This window comes from Maniola jurtina, chromosome 11 (assembly GCF_905333055.1).
Source record: "Maniola jurtina chromosome 11, ilManJurt1.1, whole genome shotgun sequence".
Taxonomy (NCBI): domain Eukaryota; kingdom Metazoa; phylum Arthropoda; class Insecta; order Lepidoptera; family Nymphalidae; genus Maniola; species Maniola jurtina.
The window spans coordinates 10308743-10330387 of NC_060039.1; the positions used below are offsets into that span (position 1 = coordinate 10308743).

At 36.9% G+C, this 21645-nt stretch overlaps 1 protein-coding gene across 1 annotated transcript; it reads right to left on the bottom strand.

Annotated features, from left to right (window-relative positions):
- Nucleotides 1–59: 59 nt before the first annotated feature.
- LOC123869535 (pre-mRNA-processing factor 40 homolog B) lies at nt 60–21374 on the bottom strand. Its single transcript, XM_045912513.1, has 18 exons — nt 21161–21374; nt 20854–21084; nt 19238–19393; nt 18494–18642; nt 18104–18261; nt 17486–17607; nt 16848–16996; nt 15564–15675; nt 14825–14950; nt 13986–14115; nt 13504–13610; nt 12624–12729; nt 11666–11895; nt 11383–11580; nt 11121–11228; nt 9976–10176; nt 9311–9465; nt 60–1326 (listed from the first exon to the last, which is right to left on the bottom strand). The coding sequence occupies exons 1-18, from the start codon at nt 21161–21163 to the stop codon at nt 1236–1238; spliced, it is 2532 nt and encodes an 843-aa protein (XP_045768469.1). The 5' UTR covers nt 21164–21374; the 3' UTR covers nt 60–1235.
- Between the last annotated feature and the right edge of the window lie 271 nt (nt 21375–21645).

A 21645-nucleotide genomic window follows, 5' to 3' on the forward strand; every position in this document is an offset into this window, starting at 1 on the left:
TAAGTCGCAACACAAGCCAGGCAATAATAGTAGTAGTTGTTGTAAAATAAAACGCGAAATACAGAGACGAATATTTTAATCATCTCTAAGGTATAATATTGGATGAAACACATTTAATGGGTATATATTAAACTGTGCTCTTGCAAATACTTATTGTAGAAAATCGCTACTGCACCTGCATTTGTTAAACAATATCACACTACTATAGAGAATGCAGTACTGGGTTTTGTTTAATAAAGAACAAAATATATATTAAAACCTGATACCTACTTAACACTGAAACACCTTAGAAATTAAACTACATCTGCGGACTGCGGAATCAAAATGTAAACTATAATAATATAGTTAAAACACACCTACTTATAGAATAAAAATGCAAACAAATGATACATAGAATGAGGAACCATTTTTAGTTTGAATATACCTTTAGTCTTACTTGATACTCACGCGCGTTGTGTTGTCCGCCTCAATTAACGTTGTGAAACTAATTTAATATTAAATTAAACCTTTTCTTCTTATATACATAAGAATACTTTCCACTAATAGGTAGAGAGACCAATTTCAGAATCATTTACTTGATTATTTTTACAGAGGCGAAAGCGTAGGTTTCGCAGACCCCTCCGCTAGATAGGCAGACAATAAACAAGCCGCGTGTGGTAGTCCCTGTAGTTTACAAGATACCTATGGCCGGTAGTGGATGTCTATCGGTTGACAACTTTGTGTGATGAATGATGAACCGACATCAAACAAAATAGCAGACATGTTTAGTTTAAGCTTCAACTAAGGTACTCCAAGCTGTTACTGTAATCGTGAGATACTTTGACGAAGACGTCTAGACAGAGCAATCTTGCGGCACACAGACGGGGGAGGAATTATACCGGCCGGCAGATCAAAACATCTCACTGTATGTATTTTATGCTGTGTTATTACCTATTACCGAAAATAATAGAATTTACCGTGGTTCGCAAAGGGAAGTGCCGCGGTTAAAGGGGCGGCCTGCGGATAGGTGAGTTCGTGGTGCCGGGTGTCGGCCGCGGCGGTGTCCAGATGTATCTTTCTATTTTCAAATGGAAGCTATCTACGAGGTGGAGTGTGGGAGCGCACTGTGTGGAGACGCTTCACAAGTTGGAGCTGTCGGTGTCGGTGTCCGGCATGGGCGATATGAGCGGCAGGATGGGCGCGGGCGGCGCGCGCGGCGGGTAGCGGTTGTAGATGCGCACGTGCGTGACGCGGCGTCAGTCGGCCTCGTGCGCGTTCAGCTGCGCCAGCAGCGCCGCGCGCCGCAACTCCAGCTCCGCGTCGCTCCACGCCACCGAGCCCGTAGACCTGCGCAGAGCACCATGTCACAGTACATGTGACATTTTACATCTCACCAACGTAAATAGAATTCGAGAGCCAAAACAAAACGACGTCAAAGTAAAATGGAAGTAAAGCACCTTGATTTAAAGTCAAAACTTCAGTACCACAGACTTTAATTTCGCAATGTTTCGGAGCGCTAGCTGTAGACAAGTATATGGACAGATTTGCGCATTAAGGTAATTGCTATTTGACAAATCGCAAAAATGCTGTACTTTGAAGTAAATTGTTTATTTTTCTAAAGCATTAACAGCTATTAAATACATGCAATTAAAAACTTCAGTTTGTGAAGATTATAAGGGCCTTTTTTAATTTAGTATACATTATCCCAATAATAAAAAAAAACCAAGTTGAAAACATTGCTGTTCGCAACTTGTTCTGTAAAAGTTTTCTTTAACATCTTGATACTTTGAAGCCAACCTCCAGAAAATGATATGTTTAGGTTTAGCAATCAATTTTAACTGTTAGTTTTATACTAAATGTTTTTCGTTTCTTAAATAATCTAAAACTAACCAAAAAACTTCCTGTGCTATTTATTTTCTTGCAGGCGCTCTATGGAATTCAGTGTCCACTGGACTGTCATGGCGGAAGGACTGTGCGCGTCATTTCGTCGCAAAATATTATTTAAAATGAATATAAGCTTATTATTTTTGAATGAAAGTTGTGTTTATAATCGTTGAAAAATAAAATAGGGATTTTTTCATTTCTAAATGAAGCCTGCTTATATACTAAATTTTATTCTAAAGTTACGGTTTTACCAGGTAAATACTCGGAGGTTGTCATAGATTATGATGACAGATAGTAAGTGTTCTAAATAGGTATTATACCTATGTTAGGAGATAGCGCGCCTCGTTCCGGGTGCCGTGTTCCGAAATGGATTTCGTAGTAGTGCAAGTTTGGTGCAAGCCCCACATGACGGAGGGGTATGCGTCAGGCATTTCCTGTGTACAAAAAAAAGACCTATATTTCGGATCCATATTTCATCACTGACAATATGCACTATTCAAAGACTGTTCTTCAAGCATTGAGGAATTTTGGACAGAGACATCTCGAAGGTTCCCGAAGGCTGCCTGAGTTAGATTTGTCGGCTAGCTAGCTTTTTTCGAAATTGGACTTACTTAGCTGGATTGTGTGTTAGAGATTTCTTATGAGATATTATATTATGTACATAATATAACCATCATAAGGAAGCTCAGATTCATGCTGCGGGCAATGGGGAGAGCCTAAAGGTTGGAACGCCATTTCGGCGGCCGTGTTTCCTGCCATATATTATATATACCATAGATACCTGCAAGCCAAGAGTGAATAGGCATCTTCCAGGTAAGCGTGCTCCAACTTGGACCTCATCATTGCTTTCTTTAAAGCATGATTGTCGTCAAGCGCAAGCGCAAAGATTCAGGCGGCGCAAACCCGTAGCATGTGGAAGACCCTATTAAAGACCTATGTTCACTGTGGACGTCTGTCGGTTGATGTTGATGATTATGTCTTTAGTGCAAGTAGTTCAGTAGTTTCAGAGTTTATCGATAACAAACAAACAAACCTTTCCTCTTCATAATATACTAGCTGACCCGACAGACTTCGTCCTGTCAAAAAGATTTGTAATGTGGCAGTTTTTGTGCCTACGTATTTTAAAAAATTCTCCTGAACAGAACCGTCACCCCCCACATTGCTTAGACAACAGTGAGTGCTTGTAATTTAATATGAACTTTATACCATAGCAATAAAGCTTAAATTGACTACGTTTTAGTTAGAAATCATTTGTATGGGAAAAAGAAAAGGGCTATTTTTAGGGTTTTTCCAGCAATAATTCTAATTTTTCTCGCCGTAAAAACCATCCTTGAACTTCAACAAACATTTTAAAAAAAGATTTGGCCAAATTGGTCCAGGCGTTGTTGAGTTATGCGCTTACCAACACATTTTGCGATTCATTTTTATATTATAGATGTACTTAGTAGCGCAAACTTGGAAAAAATCTCGTGGAAACTCTTTGATTTTCCAAGATAAATGTCATTTTACCTGGCAGCCCTAATCAATTTTATCACTGATAATAATAACTAATTCATAACCGTTAAAACTAAGAGTCAAAATCTCGTTTTTCTAGTCGAGTTCCGTAGGCTCTTTGAACCCACCGCATTATTATCCCAAGAAAACCTACCATTAGATGTAGGAATAATGGAAAGAGGTCACAACCCTCAGCAATAAAGAATACGATGCGGAGAGAGATGTCACTCTCAAGGTCTTTAAATGTATCCATGCAAAAAACCACGTCGACTGGTTGCTCCGTTGCAGCGTGATTGAATATTAAACCAACAAACACACTTTCGCATTTGAAATATGGCCAGTGATTATAAGAAACAGTTTAAATCTCTCTCTGCTCTCCGAGAGACGTTAGGCAAAGTGAACACGAATTATGACACTTCTGTGTTCTTATACAAGCTTAGGTCTCTCAATTTTGTCAATTAATGTCAAATTTCTTTCTCAGATCAAAACCTAGTAAGTGGTTTAAATTCAAGAGAAGTTTAGGCCGTAGTCTTCAACAAGAAACTCGGCGGTTGCTCTTTTCAAAGATTTGATATACAATATTAAATTGCTTAAAACGCACATAACTGAAAAGTTAGTAGTGCGTGATTCCAGGATCGAACCCCCGACCTTCGATTAGGAGGCGGACGTTCTAACCACTAGGCTATGACAGTTTTTAAATTAAAGGGGTTCAAATATTTTAGTGTGAAGACTGGCCTACACATTTATTCATTAGATGTGCATCACTTTCTTTTTTAGGGTTCCGTACCTCAAAATGAAAAACGGAGCTCTTAAAGGATCACTTCGTTGTCTGTCCATTTGTCCGTCCGTCCGTCAAGAAAACCTATACAGTACTTCCCGTTGATCTAGAATCACGAAATTTGTTCTCGGATTTATTCCTTTACTTGGGCTATGAGAGTTGAGACCTATCTACCTGCCCATAATTCTAGGTTAACGGGAAATACCCTATCGGTTTTCTTGACAGACACGACAGACGGACAGACGGACAGAAAGACAGACAACAAAGTGATCCTATAAGGGTCCCGTGTTTCCTTTTGAGATATGGAACCTTAAAAACATTATGTAAGTATGCAAAGTATTTCCCTTGCAAGCCATATTTAACAGTTGACATGTAGAGGTCATTGACTTTTCCTATCTTACTTTTAAGTTTTAATGCATCATTAAGTATTTACTGTTTTGACATGGTATTTAGATAATGGGTGATATTTATTTTATTTTATCTAATTCCTTTGAAAAACTTAGTAAGGCGCATTAATCTATAAAAAACCTAGCCAGTTCATAGACTTACTATGTTTTAAAATGGTCAAAGCGACTTACTAGCTTTTAATTTTACTTTAATGTGGGTGTCCTTACAATACAACGGGACATACTATGAAAGTTAGGCTTATGACATAAAACGATTTTCGGAAAAATGACATTTACTTTGTTTTGATATGGGGCGGTCGATATAATTAGGTACTAGGGTAAAGGCTCAAGTAAATGAACAGATTGGACGTTTTTACATGTATTAAGAGCTGGAATAAAAAACCGGCTGATATACCTTTTTTAAATATTTTCTTACAAATTCTTACACTTTTTTCAATTTCAATTTCAAAACCGTGTTCCGTTCAAACCGTTCAAAAGTGCGTGTGCGTGCGTCCATGTGTGTGTGTGAGTGTGTGTGAGTATATACTTGTCTGTATGTTTGTACGAGTGTTTGTTAGTGTGGTATTGCGTTGTATAACCACATGTGTAGCGAACAGAGTCAAAGCTTCATACAAGCGCGCTACGATAGGTACACTACTACAAGCTTGAGGCGCGTGTGTGCGTGAGCACAGGCGCTACGTCGCGTACGGAGAGAAATCGGTTTATATCGGCTCGGCCTGTGCTCAAGCTCAGGGGCTGCAGTACACGTCGCGCGTCGTGTTTTCATTTAATTTAATGTTAATGATAATAATTTAAATAGTGTTTAAAATCTATTTTCTTGAACTGTCATAGATTTTGTTCAAAATCAATATCTGAGGATCCCTAGGATCACAAAACAGGATATTGTTACCAAATTTAAAAAAATCGACGCCATTTTGAAATTCTTTGTTAATTGACCGATTTCGTTCAAAATCGATATTTAGAGCTCCCTGGGATCACAAAATAAGAAACTGTTACCAAAATTTAAAAAAGTCGACGCCATTTTGAAATTCTTTGTAAATTGACCGATTTCGTTCAAAATCGATATTTAGAGCTCCCTGGGATCACGAAATAAGAAACTGTTACCAAAATTTAAAAAAGTCGACGCCATTTTGAAATTCTTTGTTAATTGACCGATTTCGTTCAAAATCGATATTTAGAGCTCCCTGGGATCACGAAATAAGAAACTGTTACCAAAATTTAAAAAAATCGACGCCATTTTGAAATTCTTTGTAAATTGACCGATTTCGTTCAAAATCGATATTTAGAGCTCCCTGGGATCACGAAATAAGAAACTGTTACCAAAATTTAAAAAAGTCGACGCCATTTTGAAATTCTTTGTTAATTGACCGATTTCGTTCAAAATCGATATTTAGAGCTCCCTGGGATCACGAAATAAGAAACTGTTACCAAAATTTAAAAAAGTCGACGCCATTTTGAAATTCTTTGTTAATTGACCGATTTCGTTCAAAATCGATATTTAGAGCTCCCTGGGATCACGAAATAAGAAACTGTTACCAAAATTTAAAAAAGTCGACGCCATTTTGAAATTCTTTGTTAATTGACCGATTTCGTTCAAAATCGATATTTAGAGCTCCCTGCGATCACAAAATAAGAAACTGTTACCAAAATTTAAAAAAGTCGACGCCATTTTGAAATTCTTTGTTAATTGACCGATTTCGTTCAAAATCGATATTTAGAGCTCCCTGCGATCACAAAATAAGAAACTGTTACCAAAATTTAAAAAAGTCGACGCCATTTTGAAATTCTTTGTTAATTGACCGATTTCGTTCAAAATCGATATTTAGAGCTCCCTGGGATCACAAAATAAGAAACTGTTACCAAAATTTAAAAAAGTCGACGCCATTTTGAAATTCTTTGTTAATTGACCGATTTTGTTCAAAATCGATATTTAGAGCTCCCTGGGATCACAAAATAGGAACCTGTAACCAAAATTTAAAAAAGTTGGCACCATTTATAATTCTTTCTAAATTGACTGATTTCGTTCAAAATCGATATTTAGATCTATGGATCGATATTTAAAGATCGATATTTAAACTAGGCAATCACAACAAAAACAAACTTTACCATCTTGTTGAACAAATAACTATTGTTAATTAAATTGTATCCTCCAGTGCCAGCCCTACCAAAATAGTTATAAATTTTGCTCGCTTCTTAGAAGCTTTGCCTCTGTTTGCTACTCTATGGTATAACACCATGTTAGTAAATCTTAGTATATTTTTAACCGACTTTAAAAAAAGGAAGAGGTTCTGAATTCGTTGGTATCTTTTTTTTTATGTATGTTCCCCGATTACTCAAAGACGCCTGGACCGATTTGGATTTTTTTTTTGTTTGATAGGGTATACTTTGCAAGTGGTCCCATATAAATTTGGTAAAGATCTGATGAATATCTTTGAAGATGGAGAACAGAACTCCTCAATGGATAAGAGCAAATTCAATTTTTTTTTTAATGTATGTTCACCGATTGCTCAAAGACGCCTGGACCGATCTGGATTTTTTTTTTTTTGAAAAGCTAGGTATACTTTGCAGGTGGTCCCATATAAATTTGATGAAGTTCTGATGAATATCTTCTGAGATGGAGAACAGAACTCCTCAATGGATAAGAGCAAATTGCTCGCGATCAGTGTAATTGCTTAGTAAACAGTAGGGTTTTAGCTGGGCATGGCATATTATTATAGTACAGTGGGGCCACTAAAAATTTTGAAATAAAAAATTTTCAAAATAAAAATAAAACCGACTTCAAAAACCACAATAACTTAAATTATTTTTTACTTTTTAGTGTTTGTGATTTTGAAGTCGGTTTTATTTTTCTTTTGAATTTTTTTTATATTTATTCTGGTATTCTGCTTTCTTGGATATGGATCCCTCTTGGGTATCCCCATTTCTCTCTGTCTTTGGTACTATCAAGCTAATTTTCTCTCGCGATTTGCACAATAGCATTAGACCAACGCGTCTTCGGTCTACCTACCTGTCTTTCTTTCATCTGTAAAAATCGATACAATATGACCATTTGCATTTCAGTTTTAGGGCATGTCTCAAGGTGTCTGTAGGCTTTGTCTTTTTTCTTATGTCTTCAATTCTCACTTTGAATATTTTTTGCTTAATTTATGCACCTTGCCATCGCCCTTTAGCAAGTCACTATTTCTTTTTATATTCTTTGTCTGGACCCATGTTTGGCTGGCATAGGTAAGGCATGGCAGGATGCATGTATCTATAACGGATCTTTTAAGATGTACTGGGTAAGCTCCTTTCATTCTTTCCTTTTGTGCCCAGTAAAACAAGCATACGGGCTACTTTGAGAACCCATTAGCAGCTAACAGCAAGGCCTGGACTCAAATTTTTATATGTGGAAGCTGTATTTCCTCGTTGCGTTTATGAGCAAATAAGAATAGTTAACTACTTTTACTAAAAAAAAATTTTATAATTTGGCGCAAACCATCTAAACACCATGATGATTATTATTTCTGCATTGTGAATATTACCAGAAGAAACAGCAAAAAAAATTGTTCCAAGCGGCTCTATTGTAACTTGCAGTCTTCTAAAACAGGTTTTATTTATTATTATTATGTAAAATAGTTTTTGATTTATCGCGCAAAATGTAGAAAAAAATATACAATAAGTCAAAAACTGAAAATCTGACATTTTTTTTAAAATTCCAAGGCGAAAATATACTTAAGAATTTATTAATAGGAATCGAGAGTTTATGCACTAGATAGAGTTCGTTCATTCACTGAAATTCCCAGTTCATTTACTGGCAATTTATCCTTTTGTTAAATAAAATAATTTATAATAATTAATACCACGCATTTTTTTGCGTTTTTGATATTTAAATAATTTAAGAGTGTATACCTACTGTGTATAGACACAGATAAAAAAAAATATAAAAATTATATATAGAACGATTCTCATTGTAATATCTTAATTTTAGGTCAAAGTCAGGGTAGTCCTTATTCGTTCATGTACTGGATCTTTTACCCTCCTACGTCAAAATACTAAAAGTCCGCGTAAATTTCGCAGATTGAAATGTCTGCTTGATTAATTGTCAATAGAGGGTCATGACATGTCAAAATTGCTAGTTTGAAGGGGAAATCGTCAATGTCATTCGCATAGGTTTTCCTCTTAAAACAAGCCATTTTAATTTGACGCTGAAGTATTTCGTCTATCAAATTCTATCAACGTTGGTGAGATATAAAATCTTATACTAAGGCCTCTGACAGGGAGAGTCCGTAACTAAAATCAATAGAACTACCAAAACATTTTGTTGTCATCTTAAAAACAACAAAAATTTAATTTAACGTTTTATTTTTATCGTTACCTACTTTTAACGGTAAATGCGCGTAGAGCGACCATGCTCCTTTGTGCATGGTAGTACATCTAACAATGTAGATAGGGATATGTAATTACTGGTATAACATATACCAGTAATTACATACTCAAAACACAATTTACCACACACAGACTCAATGAATGAATGAAATGCAGACTGTGTGTGTGTGTTTTTTTATCTTTGTTTCCTCCATGCCTAGGAGAGCATTTCGGCCCCCGACTATTATCACAACATCTGAGAGAAGCTGTTGAGTTGCCTGAACGCCTACCATTATTTAATTAATAGATAGGGGTCATCACGACCCTCGGCAATGATGAATACGACGCACAGAGAGACCTTCACAGGTCGCACCCGCGGCCGCAGTCACCGCTGGAGAGGAAGGGAGAGAGGAGCATAGCCAACCTGTCCTTCTTGTCTTTCTTGTCCTTCTTCTTCTTAGGCTTGTGGGCGAGCTCGGGCGGCGGCTCGGGCGAGCTGGGCGCGCTGCGCTTGGCCTTACGCCGCGTCTTGGCCGGCTCGTCGTCCGATATGCCGCCCTCCTCCGGACTCGGAGACTTCTGCACAACATTTGATTTTTGAACCTCAAGAGGCATCCTTGCCGCAGCACTTGCGTCGTACTGCCAAAGTGCCCCACTCCGAGCATTACTTTCGATAGTAAAATATATGAGTACTCTTTTAAAAATCAATTTCAACAATCAAAACGAACAAAATTCTTTTTATTCAGTCTATCTTTGTTTTAGTTGCAAATCAAAACAATGTGTACCATACAATCAAGCATTATATCTCATTTTTTGTGGTTTATTTTATGGTTGCCGTACCAGGCAACTATATAACGTAGACGTAATGTTGACAATTGTATCAAAAAGGTGCCTTATATAAAATAAAAACGTGAATAAAAGAATAGAGAATGCAGTGGTGTTGGACTTTTTAGTTTTAGACTTCTAGAGTTGGTCATTGCCAACACGGTGATGAGGAGCAGTAACGGTGATGATTGTTCCCCACTTTACTCCCCAGAATTCGAGCGCAGGATGTTTGCAAGGAAGCTTCGCTGAAAAAATTGTGGTTACCGGCGGCGGCGAATGTTTGCGGTGCTTCTTCTTGGGTTTTTTGTGCTTGCGCGCCTCCTCGTCTTCGCCCGACGCGCTGCCCGACGAGCGCGACGGCGACGCGCGCGGCGGCGACGCACGCGGCGGCGACGCACGCGGCGACGAGCGCGGCGACCGCGGCGCCGACACGCGCGGCGACGCCGACCGCGACCGCGACCGCGACTGAAACGTTCACTTCACTGAGACACGGTATCACACACGTGGCTCACATACACAAACACATAATGCTTTATAACAACTCAGTTTAACCGATATTGACGTGTAGTACAGAGATAGATTTTGAAGTGTGATTCAGAGATTATCATGGAGAATCACATAGGGTGATAGTCTATAGATCGTACTTTGACTTAGCTCAGACTTTACTTACGAAAAACTTAGCTGAGTGTATGCTAAGCTTAAACTTTAAAGGAATTTATAGTCGTTTCGCGTCAAGATTATGCTGAGCTTAAGCTAAGCACGAGTCCGTCAAAAAATTAATGGGTGATTCATTCTACGCATTATTTTCTGATTTTTCTTAGTAAAATATAACAATATTAATATTTAAAAATCTAAAACGGTCCAAATTATATTTCTTATTTATGTTATTATTCATCGAAACATAATTTCGATTAGATGTTTTAGAAATAAACGTGTTTAAAGAGAGATAAAAGTACATTTCTACTCTTTTTATTCTAACTAAAGAGCAAGAAACGGAACGTTTCGTCGGCCGGCCGTGCGATGTCAAGTGACGTTTGATGTCTAAGTCAAAAGATGTTTTATTTTGTAATTGTAAATGATTGTTTATAGTTTATAACAAGTGAAATCGGAACAGTTTTTTGCGGTTCTAATAGGGTAGTAAATTTTGGACTGTAAGTTTTGTTAGGTTAATATCCTAAGTTTTTGGTAAATCGTCGATTTAGTTGACTTAGGCTATGCTAAGCACGCACTCAGCAAAGACTTCGAATTTGGCTCTATAAATACCAAGTCCAAAGTAAAGTCTGAGCAAAGTCAAAGTACGCTTTATAGATCTCAGCTATAGTTCCCCCAGGTTTTTAAAAATCTAAATTCACATGGACGAAGTCGCGGGTGTCATCTAGTTAACTATAACTATGCAAATGTAATATTACCTGTGAGATAGAGCGCGAGCGTTGCTTCTTTTTCTTCGACCTCTTGGATTTCTTCGGTTTTGGATGATGGTAGTGCATGCAACTCTCTTCTTGTTCATATTGGAAGTCCTGAAAATAAAAGGTAATTTTGAGTTCAAAATATAATATTAAGGTCCCTAACACAAGAAGCTTGATGCTTGTATCGGCTTCGCCCAGCGGCAGGTCGCTCGCGGCCACTGTACGTCGCAGCCCTGTCACAGTTGCCCGCGGACGAGGCTCGTACCTTGTACAGCCGCGCGCGCTCCTCCTCGCTGGTCACGGCCGCGAACTCGGGCGCGGAGAGGTCGAGCTTGTCGCGCACTTCGCTCCACGGCAGGTGGTGCTCGATGTTGGCGTCGCTCAAGGCCCACTTGAAAGCGCTCTCGATCTTCTTTTGAGCTTTCGACTCCTCCTTTAACTTCTCCTTGTTCTTGGTTTCCGCCTTGAAAGTTCAAAAATGATATTATTTCTTACTTAGAGGTTAATAAGTAAAATGAAATCGAGAGCTCGTAAGCAGTGCGACGCACCTTCTCCAACAAGGAGTTGTAGGTGAGCTTGACGTTGCCAGCGTCCAGCGAGGCGGACTTGCTGTCCTCGCATACCACGGTCGCGAACTCCTCAAAGGTAGTGTCCGGTTTCACTTCAAACTCCTTCTCCCTCAGTATTTCCTTTATCACTTTTTTCTCGTCGTGGAACCGCGCTTTGAGATTTTCCACGTAGAATTTAAATAAATCTAATGGTGTGGATCCACTTTGACCTGCAATTTATTATAAGTTATATTAACGCCTACGTTTATCAATTATTATCACACATGATGAGACGAGCCGCAAGCGACGTATTACATACAGTGTATGCGTGCTGATGACGTCGTATTAAGTATATCACTGGTGTTTGCAAATTCATTCTGAAAATTACAGCATAATATGTTCAAGAACATTTAAGTGACCTGATAGAAACGGCAAACGGTACGCAGATTTTTAAAATTATTAGTAGATAACATAAGTTTACAAATTATTTATTTGATTGGACAAATTATCGCATTTAGGCCGCGATTACACTTGCAAGTTTTACTCACGTAAGTGAATTTTTCAACTTACGTAAGTTGTAAGACTATACGATAAACTAGTTACAAGTGTGTTTATTACATTAGTAAAATTGTATTTATATTATCACACTAATATTATAAAGGCGAAAGTTTGTATGTTTGTGTGTGTGTGTGTGTGTGTGTGTGTGTGTGTATGTTTGTTACTCCTTCACGCAAAAACCACTGGACGGATTTGGCTGAAATTCAGAATGGAGATAGATAATATCTTGGATTAGCACATAGGCTACTTTTTATCCCGGAAAATCAAAGAGTTCCCACGGGATTTCCAAAAAACCTAAATTCACGCGGGCGAAGTCGCGGGCATCGGCTAGTTTATTTAATAATTGCAAATTATTTGTCAATCATAAATATGATAATGAATATTATTGTGCGTAACTTACCCAACATAGCGGAAAATCGCATGTCTGCGGAAATAACGGGGTACAGCTCCACCCACAACGACATGGATGTGAGCTTGCCCTCCTCGTGCAGGCCGTCAAGCAACGCCTGCGAGAGAACAATATCTGAGACTCCCATGTATGGTCGCCTTCAGAATTCGAGTAGCAATTCCGCGAAACTATTGCATCAAGACCCTGCCGCACTTATGACCTTTTACTATAAACACGCTACATACACCAAACGCATGTGCATAACCGTGCCACGCGAATATGATCATTAAGGTGCTAAACGACTTACGGCCTTTGACTGTACATCTATTAATGTGCAACAATAAACTGACTGATATGTCAACTGTGACCATTACTGCTATACCCCTTCCAGGTTAATTAATTCCCCTCTTAGACTGCATCATCACTTACGTCCAGGTGAGATTGCAGTCAAGGGCTAACTTGTACCTAAATAAAAATAACTGACAACATGGTCTATCTTAAATTTTGACAATTTTACTGCCATGTCACAATAGTTCATAACTGTTATCTAGCTTGGAACAAAAATGTGAAAAGCGTACACACATTAGCGAGGCTTCGTCTAAACTGGCAGGCATATACAATCACTATTAAGCTGAAGGAAACGAGTTTTTTTCTTCATCCTGTAAATTGACGTTGCGTGGTTCACTGTCGATGGTTCTAGAAACTTGAGTTTTGCATGTAGGTTTCTTTATGATAGTAATTCCACGCTAAGAAAGTCTTTTCAGAAATTCAAATAGGCATTTGCCTGTAACTCATTGCTTTAGTGACTGCAGATTATGAGGTTCAAGAACTAGTCTAGAAAATTGGCTAGTTTCAAAAAGGTACAAGTATCCCAGTAGATATTTTTACATACCAAGAAGTTGTCTCTATTTTTTCGTTGTTGACGTTTGTTTCTCTTTTTGATCTGTTCTCGTTCTTGCAGATATTCGGACTCCAAGTTTCTGATATGCTGTTCAAATACTAAAACATAATTAAAGTAGATTAGTCAAGAAAGTAAGATCAGGAATAATTTCTAGGTTTCTTTGCAAATCAGCTGGTCGATTGCGGAAAAACTGCATCAGTCATTACCACAATCACAATTGTTGTAATTGGCTGTCTTGTTGCAACAATGCATTGTAGCCAATCGTAAGCGAGCATCAACCAATCAAAAGTGATTGCGATCGTGACAATATAGCTGAGCAACTGGGCGCGATTGGAGCTTTTTTTTATAGTTATTATACGTAAACAGTTACCATTATCTTGCTACAATGAAAAATAATATGTATTTTCAATATTATAAAAACTAAATAATAAGAATTCATTATTTTCCTTGTAAAATACCCCATAAAAGCTTACCTATTAGAGCATCTTCTTTGTCCATGCCCAATAAACTGACATCATTCTTAAAAGCCGCATTCTCCAGCAGCAATACTTGGGCCTCACTCCAGGTGCTACTGTATGTTATTTCAGTCATGTTTTCTAAAACCTATAGAACAAAAATAAAATATTCCCATTCTACCTTTTATTCTATACCCATTCTATCTTTGGAAAAATCCTATTATAATATAAAGGATTATTTAAATGATACGAAAGCGTGGGAATGAATTGCCAATCAGCTTTGATAGTTCTAATAAGGTATACTTTTGTAAAGTGGTGATAATAAAAAAAAAGAATACCTGGCTGAGTTTGTTGTGGGCTCTTCTCAGACTTGGGCGCGTTTGGAACCCTCGTAGCTTTAGTTTTAAGTAACGTAATTAATTATCACCACTATATCATACAAGTTTAACAATTCCGACCATCAAATAGAGTACAATTGTACCGTACCTACTTTGAATAAATGATTTTGACTTTTGACTTTACATCGTGATCCGAAACTTCTTGAATGTCAAATACTCTTATATATGAGATCAGTTTTTTGTGAATTTTTATGTGAATCGACTTTACATTATTATATTTTATGTCCAACAGAAAATAATTTAGCTTTAGCAGCTTTAGAAAGTGATAACCGGTTTCGTAGAACGTCAGCTCTGTCATTCATGCTTGTTTAACGCTGAATTGTCATTTTCAACAAACATGTTTGTCATTGAAAATGACAATTCGCTCTACAAAGTTGAAGCTCGACGTGTAATATTTACTGGCGGGTACAGAATATGTTATACTTTGTACATTCTAGTTTGTATCCAATGTTTACTTACTTGTGCTAATATTTTCATGTTACGTTTCTTTAAAGCCTTCGCCTCCTCTTTTTCGCGTTTAGCGATTGTAAATATACAGTCCTCGTATATGTCCCGTCTATCGGAATCAGGTACACACCGCCAAATCTATTCAAAAAATACGTGAAATATAGCTTTATTCTTACACTAGCCGATGCCCGCGACTTCGTCCGCGTGGATTTAGGTTTTTCGAAATCCCGTGGGAACTCTTTGGTTTTCCGGGATAAAAAGTAGCCTATGTGCTAATCCAGGATATTATCTATCTCCATTCCGAATTTCAGCCAAATCCGTCCAGTAGTTTCTGCGTGAAAGAGTAACAAACATATACATACACACACACACACACACACACACACACACACACACACACACACACACACACACACACATACATACAAACTTTCGCCTTTATAATATTAGTGTGATAGTGTGATTTTCCACATATACAAAAAATTAATCCAAAAGATCAAATCTCGATTTGATCTGTCAATTTTCAATTATATGATTGGTGGAATGAATGACTGTGGATACAGGTTTAACAGGGCTCTCTCCGTCAGTTACTCCATACATTCGTAGTTCCAATTTCATTTGAATATTAAGCAACCAAAGTCCATGAAATTTTGCAGACCTATTCTAGAAACTAATATTTGTGCCTGTGGTTTTCCAGATTTCAGCGAGTGACGGAGAGACCCCTCTTAAGTGTACGTTCAACATAACCCACCTCAAGATTATTAAACATCTCCTCGCACTTATAATATTTAGTGAGTGATGTCACACGGTCGCAGCTCAGTAGAAATTCTTCCAAATTTTCTCTATTCTTTTTAGTTTTCAGCCTAAAATAGAATTTAAAAAGTTTATTTTAATTCATCTTAGTTTCCATGCACCCTGTACTGTATCTTATCATCCCTATTATTCATACCTTTGTGATCCGATAAATTTAATTTGACCTAAATATAACTTAATTAATAATTGCAATTTTTGCAACTATTTTGGATAATTAACATTGTTTTAGACATGATCCTTTGTATAATGTACGAGGAGGCTGATGAACATGGTATTCATCATTCTCATGTGTGTACAGGGCTCCTAAATAAAAAAAATATTATTTATTTTTCTCTAATCTTTTCACATTTGATACTTTTCAAGCATCAAAGTAGGTAATTAGGTGTACACTGTACAGTAATACATAACTATTTCAATAGTATATTTTATTACAAGTGTGGAAAGGCCGTCTTTGCAAAGAGTTCCGACAAATGTCTACCCGAGCCGAGGCGCAGCTGAAGGCGAGATTGACAGTCAGAACAAGTTGCAATGACGGTTCCGCACGCGTACTGAACGACTATTTTTAATACAGTTGCGAAAAAATGAAGCAATTTAATAAAATAATAAAATTACAATAAACTCAACTAACTTAATTTAACTTTATTCTTAATAGATAGAAAAAAACTAGGGTCAAAATTACTCATTTTGTGCAACAAATGACTAAACTCGCAAAGAAAATTTCTGAAAAATGGCGCCAACCGTAGAATATAAGTAGAGTTTTTTTTTCTTCACCCATTTTGGTAGGCAAAGGGAACTATGCCCATACAGCCAAGTCTTCAGTAGATGTTTTTATTGATATGAAATGAAAATGAAATTTAATGATTAAATGAAATGAAACCTAACCAAACTTATTCAATCAAATCATTAAATCTGATATTGAAACAAATTAGTAGCTTCTTTTTAGAAATATACGTATTTGCATGAATCATAAAAACTTCTATGAATTTTTTTAGTAAAAACTTCATTGTTGGTTTTTCTTTTTAATAGACATTATTTTGACAGTTGGGAAAGAAAACGCACGAGTGCTGGAAAGGTAAAAAAAAACACGAGTTTGTAATAGGCCACATCCCGAACGCTATACGCCACTTTTTGAGCAACTGTATTAAAAAATCTATTTTTATACAAAAACATATAATAATTAATGGGGATGATTTTATGTAAATTTTTCTTTATCAGCACTAACCTTTGCTCTTCTCTTTCATCTTTCAGCTTCTGCGTCTTGTAACCATTGAACGCCTGTTTCTTCTCATTGAGTTTCTTGAATGTTGCATAGCGAGGGTCTTTAGATATTATCTTCACACATTGCTCCCAGGTGGCATTCGAAGGAACATTCTACAAGATATCAAGCAATTATTTCTTGATATTTCCATTTGATAATTTTATTTTTAAACCACATTTTGTGACTGTTAATTTGGTTCTGCGGCAGATTTGGGTGGCCACCATATTTTAATCTCTTAGTTATTAAATTATTATAATATAATTTAAATCATAAAAAAAACTGTCAGTAAAAAATTGGTCAAGTGCGAGTCGGACTCGCACACAAAGGGTTCCATACCGTCGTACAAGAATTTTTATTTTTTATTTTCATTCAAATTTTTATTATTTGTCGTTCCAATGACAATAAAATCTACATTCTGTGAAATATTCGTCACTCTACCTACTATGGTTCACAAGATACAGCCCGCTGATATACAGACGGACGGATGGACAGACAGCGGAGATTTAGGAACAGTTCCCATTGGCACCTTTCAGGTATTGAACCCTAAAAAACATAATTATACTCCTTATATTTATTTAAATCTTATTATTTATGAAACCTACCCTATCCTTTAGGAGTTCTTTGAATGCTTCGATGGCTTCTTTCTTGTCTTTGTACTGCAGTTCCGGCTCGTTGGCTTCAGAGCCAGTGGGCTGCGGTGGCGCCTCTATCTCTTCTGGTTTAACTGCAATACAAAAATTCTCAAATTAAAGACACAATGCATAACTGAGTAGGTTCCTGCGGCAGTGAAGCGGTGCGGGAGGGCGTGATGACGTGATGCGAGAGCACCGTGATTTGCTAACTGCCACAGGTACTAGTAGCAATACTAGGCACTTACTGGGATGGTCCCAATATCTGTGTGTTCTATGTAAAATTGTTTTAACTAAGTAAATATTTTTGTATTGTAACTGACAACTGTCACCCCTCCCGCACCGCTCCACTCCGCAGGAGCCTACTCAGTTATGGGCTATACCTATAGTAGAATTCATATTTTATTAATTTAAGCAATTATAAGCGTAAATGTGTATCAATATCGTCAAAATCTGGATTTAAATACATAATATTAAGTAAGAGTAGGTAGTGCATATTATAAGATACATTAAATAAATCGCACTTTATGATTAATCAGAAAAAATAGAATATTGGAAACCATTATTTTTAAATACATATTGTTTACTTACTTTCTTCTGGTATTGGTATAGCATTAGCAAGAGATGGATCGATGGATGCAAGAGTTTTGGCCATGGCTTCATCCAATGCGGAACTGCCTGATGATGCCATAGCCGGAGAGGACGGCAGGGGCACTTCCCCTGGCGGCACATCTGCATTCATTATTGCTCTACAAGAAAGGCTTAGATTAAGCTTTTATAGCACACTAGCTAATGATCCCAGCTTCACTTACATTTCTGTTTTTATTTCTAGTGTGGTTCTGTTTTACATAGCCTACATGTAAAATCTCAAGTTTCTCTAAGTAAACACCCTAAACTGGGAAGATTAGTAAGGCACTAGTGAAATTACATTTGCAATTAGATGCTACATCAACAACAAATTACATAATTCAAAAAAATTACTGTGCTGCTTCTTCAGCTGCTATTTTATCCTTAATCTCTTGAAGTTCCTTAGGAATGACCCAGCTGGACTCCTTTGTCTCAATGTTGTGATAGTACACTCGACCTGCATCTGTGGTATATTCTTTCCAAACACAAGAGGACAGCATTTTCTGGAAGTTCATACAAACATGTTAGGAAAAATTGTAATAACTTATTCAAATCTTTATAATCTATTATAACCTGTACCAAAAACTGATTGCAGATTGTATAGTAACAAAACAAAAATCCTCAAAAAAAAAATCTTAATAAAATTACACATATAATATTATGTAAAGCCACTTGAAGTTATGGACTGATCAGTCTTCCTGAACAATTTTGTTTGTATTTCAGGCAAACTTCCAGTGTGAGTAAAAATCAAAAATTTTAGGTTAGCAAAATTATAGCGCTGGATGTGGAAAACTGACTAGGGTGCCCTGAACAATCTCGAAAACTTTCAGTAAGGACAGCTACAGTCCTGAAAGCCTTGCATAATAAATAACTATTTTTGTTCTATACCTATAAATCCTACCTGTAGCTTTCACTATAGAAGTTTATTAGGTCTCTTTCACTGATCCTGCCCTTTACCTTGGAGTTTCCATATTAGTGGTGAGAACATATTTTCATTTAAATATTAAATTGAAAGATAATACACCCAGTTATTTTTTTTTTTAATACTGAAAACTTTAAGCTTAAGTTAACTTACAGTGCAATATTTTAGTAACTTGCCTCTGCTGAAGTTTTTAAATCATCTGGCTTTTCCCACAAACTTTGTTTTGTGATGGAGTTGTAATAGTATATGCGACCATCAGGGGCTTTGTGCTCTGACCAAGGGCAACTTTGATTTGCCATAGGTGATATTTCTGGGGCAGGTGCGCTTAGTTCCTTAAAGCAGAAATAACCAAACACATTATGTATTAGTTTTCCATACTTAAAATGTAATACTTATAGAATTACCTGGGTTTTCTATGTCATACACATTTTTAGATTCTATACCTAATATCATAATGATCAACCCATTGTCAACTCACTACAGAACACAGGTCTCATGGCCCACCATGCTTGCCAAGTGTGCATTAGCAGACCTTTCAGAACATTATGGAGAACTGTCAAGCATGCAGGTTTCTTCATGATATTTTCCTTCACCGTTTTTTTTTTTATTCACTATAGGCAAACGCTTGACCACAATCACACTTGATGGAAAGTGATGATGTGGTCTAAGATGGGATGTGTTTACCTAGAAGGTGCCTACCTCTAAGGTATTCTTGTTTTAAAGATACTTGGATTGTAATTGCTAGGTAACACAGATCACGGAGTATTCCAAACCTTAGCCATGCATATGAGGAATGATGACATAAAACATTTCATGCGTGCAGATGGAATGTCGACGACATAAGGTTGGAAACTCACCCGATGTCATGCAGTTTGGTGGTACCATTAAAGCGTGATATTTAATTGCTTAAAATACACATAACCTGAAAAGTTAGAGATGTGTGCCCGGGATCAATACTCCCCCCTTCCCGAATAGAAGGCTGAAGTCTAAACCACAAGACTATCACAATTTTTTTTTACCTAACTAGCTGAAACCCCATGGAAACTCTTAGCTTTTCAGGGATAAAATGAAGCCTGTGTCACTCTCCAAGTCTGTACTCTGTTGCTCTGTTACAACATGATTAAAGGGCAAACAAACAAACAGATACATTTTCGCAATTATAATATTAGTAGAGATATGGAAAAACAGAAACCTCAGTACTTTTGAATCCTCAAATACATCTACCACTATAGTATTTAATAATAAGCTCATATTAATAAATATTAGATTATTATACTACAATGTCTGCGAGTTCATCTGTGTAGATTTAGATTTTTAAAATCCTGTGGGAACTCTATGATTTTCCAAGACCAAAAGTAGTCTATTTCCTTACCCAAATTTTGATCTTATGAAAAAATTATCTCTGTACCAAATTTTGTCAACATCAGTTAAACAGATGTAAAAACTAGCAAACAGGCATACAGAAATTTGCATTTATAATATTATTCATGTATTAAATACTTCATACTGCTGTAAAAATTCAGGTTTTAGATTAATGCAAAAGACTCAAAAGAGATATGACTTTTGAAATTTTAATGCATATAAATACTATAATGTACTAAAAGTCCCATTCACTGACTATTATCACTATCAATAGGGCACTTCCCAGTCTGATGCAATAAATAGTGAAAAATTATATCTTTTTAAAGAGTCTTACTACAGCATTCAAACTGTTGTACTGTTTTTAATAAATACCATTACAAATAATGTTCTGATTTAAATATTATGTGAATTTATATAAATTAAGTTATACCGGTTTAAAAGGTGGAAATCCAGGTGGTGGCATAGAAAACGGGGTCATCATTGGTGGGAACGCCATCGCGGGTGGCAAAGGCCCAATATTTGGCGGCATCCCCGGCACTGGCGGCATCGCTACAGTGCCCACGTTCGGCGGCATGGGCGGCGGTATGCCACCAAGCATTGAAGGTGGTAGAAGAGGTGGAGCTATCAGCCCTGGCGAACTAGTCCCAGTATTGGGATTGTCCTGATGTTAATATTCATTTATTTAATATTCACAGAAAATTACGATTTAAAAACAAGTTTTGGTAACTTAGACTTACCATTTTAGATAACTTCCTACTTAATTTTATAATTCATGAATCATGTGGCTACCGTATGGGTTCAAAAGTCACATAACAGAGCAAAAAATTGTTCTTAATTGTAATAAATAGCTGTAGTCAGTAATGAAATTATAAAATGGATAATGGGCTTAAAAAGAATAAAAAGTGAAGTTTGGAAAATGGAAAACATTTTCTGCTGGTGACAAAGAGTAAATATATGTATATATAGGAAAGCTTTTTTTTTTCTCTTTCGTCTGGCTTTACACTGATTAGCCAATGTCAAGTTTGTAGTTAATTACAAGTTAGGGAAACTATATGTATAAGTTTGGACTTCGTCTGTGCCGGCGCCCGCCGACATTCACGCGGCGCCCCTTTAGAGCGCTTTCCAGTCAGTTTCACCATCAATAAACACCAGCAGAACACAAAAACCGGCCACTTCTAACAAAAAAACACTCCAAAAAGGCATAACACGCGCACCAGTTTTT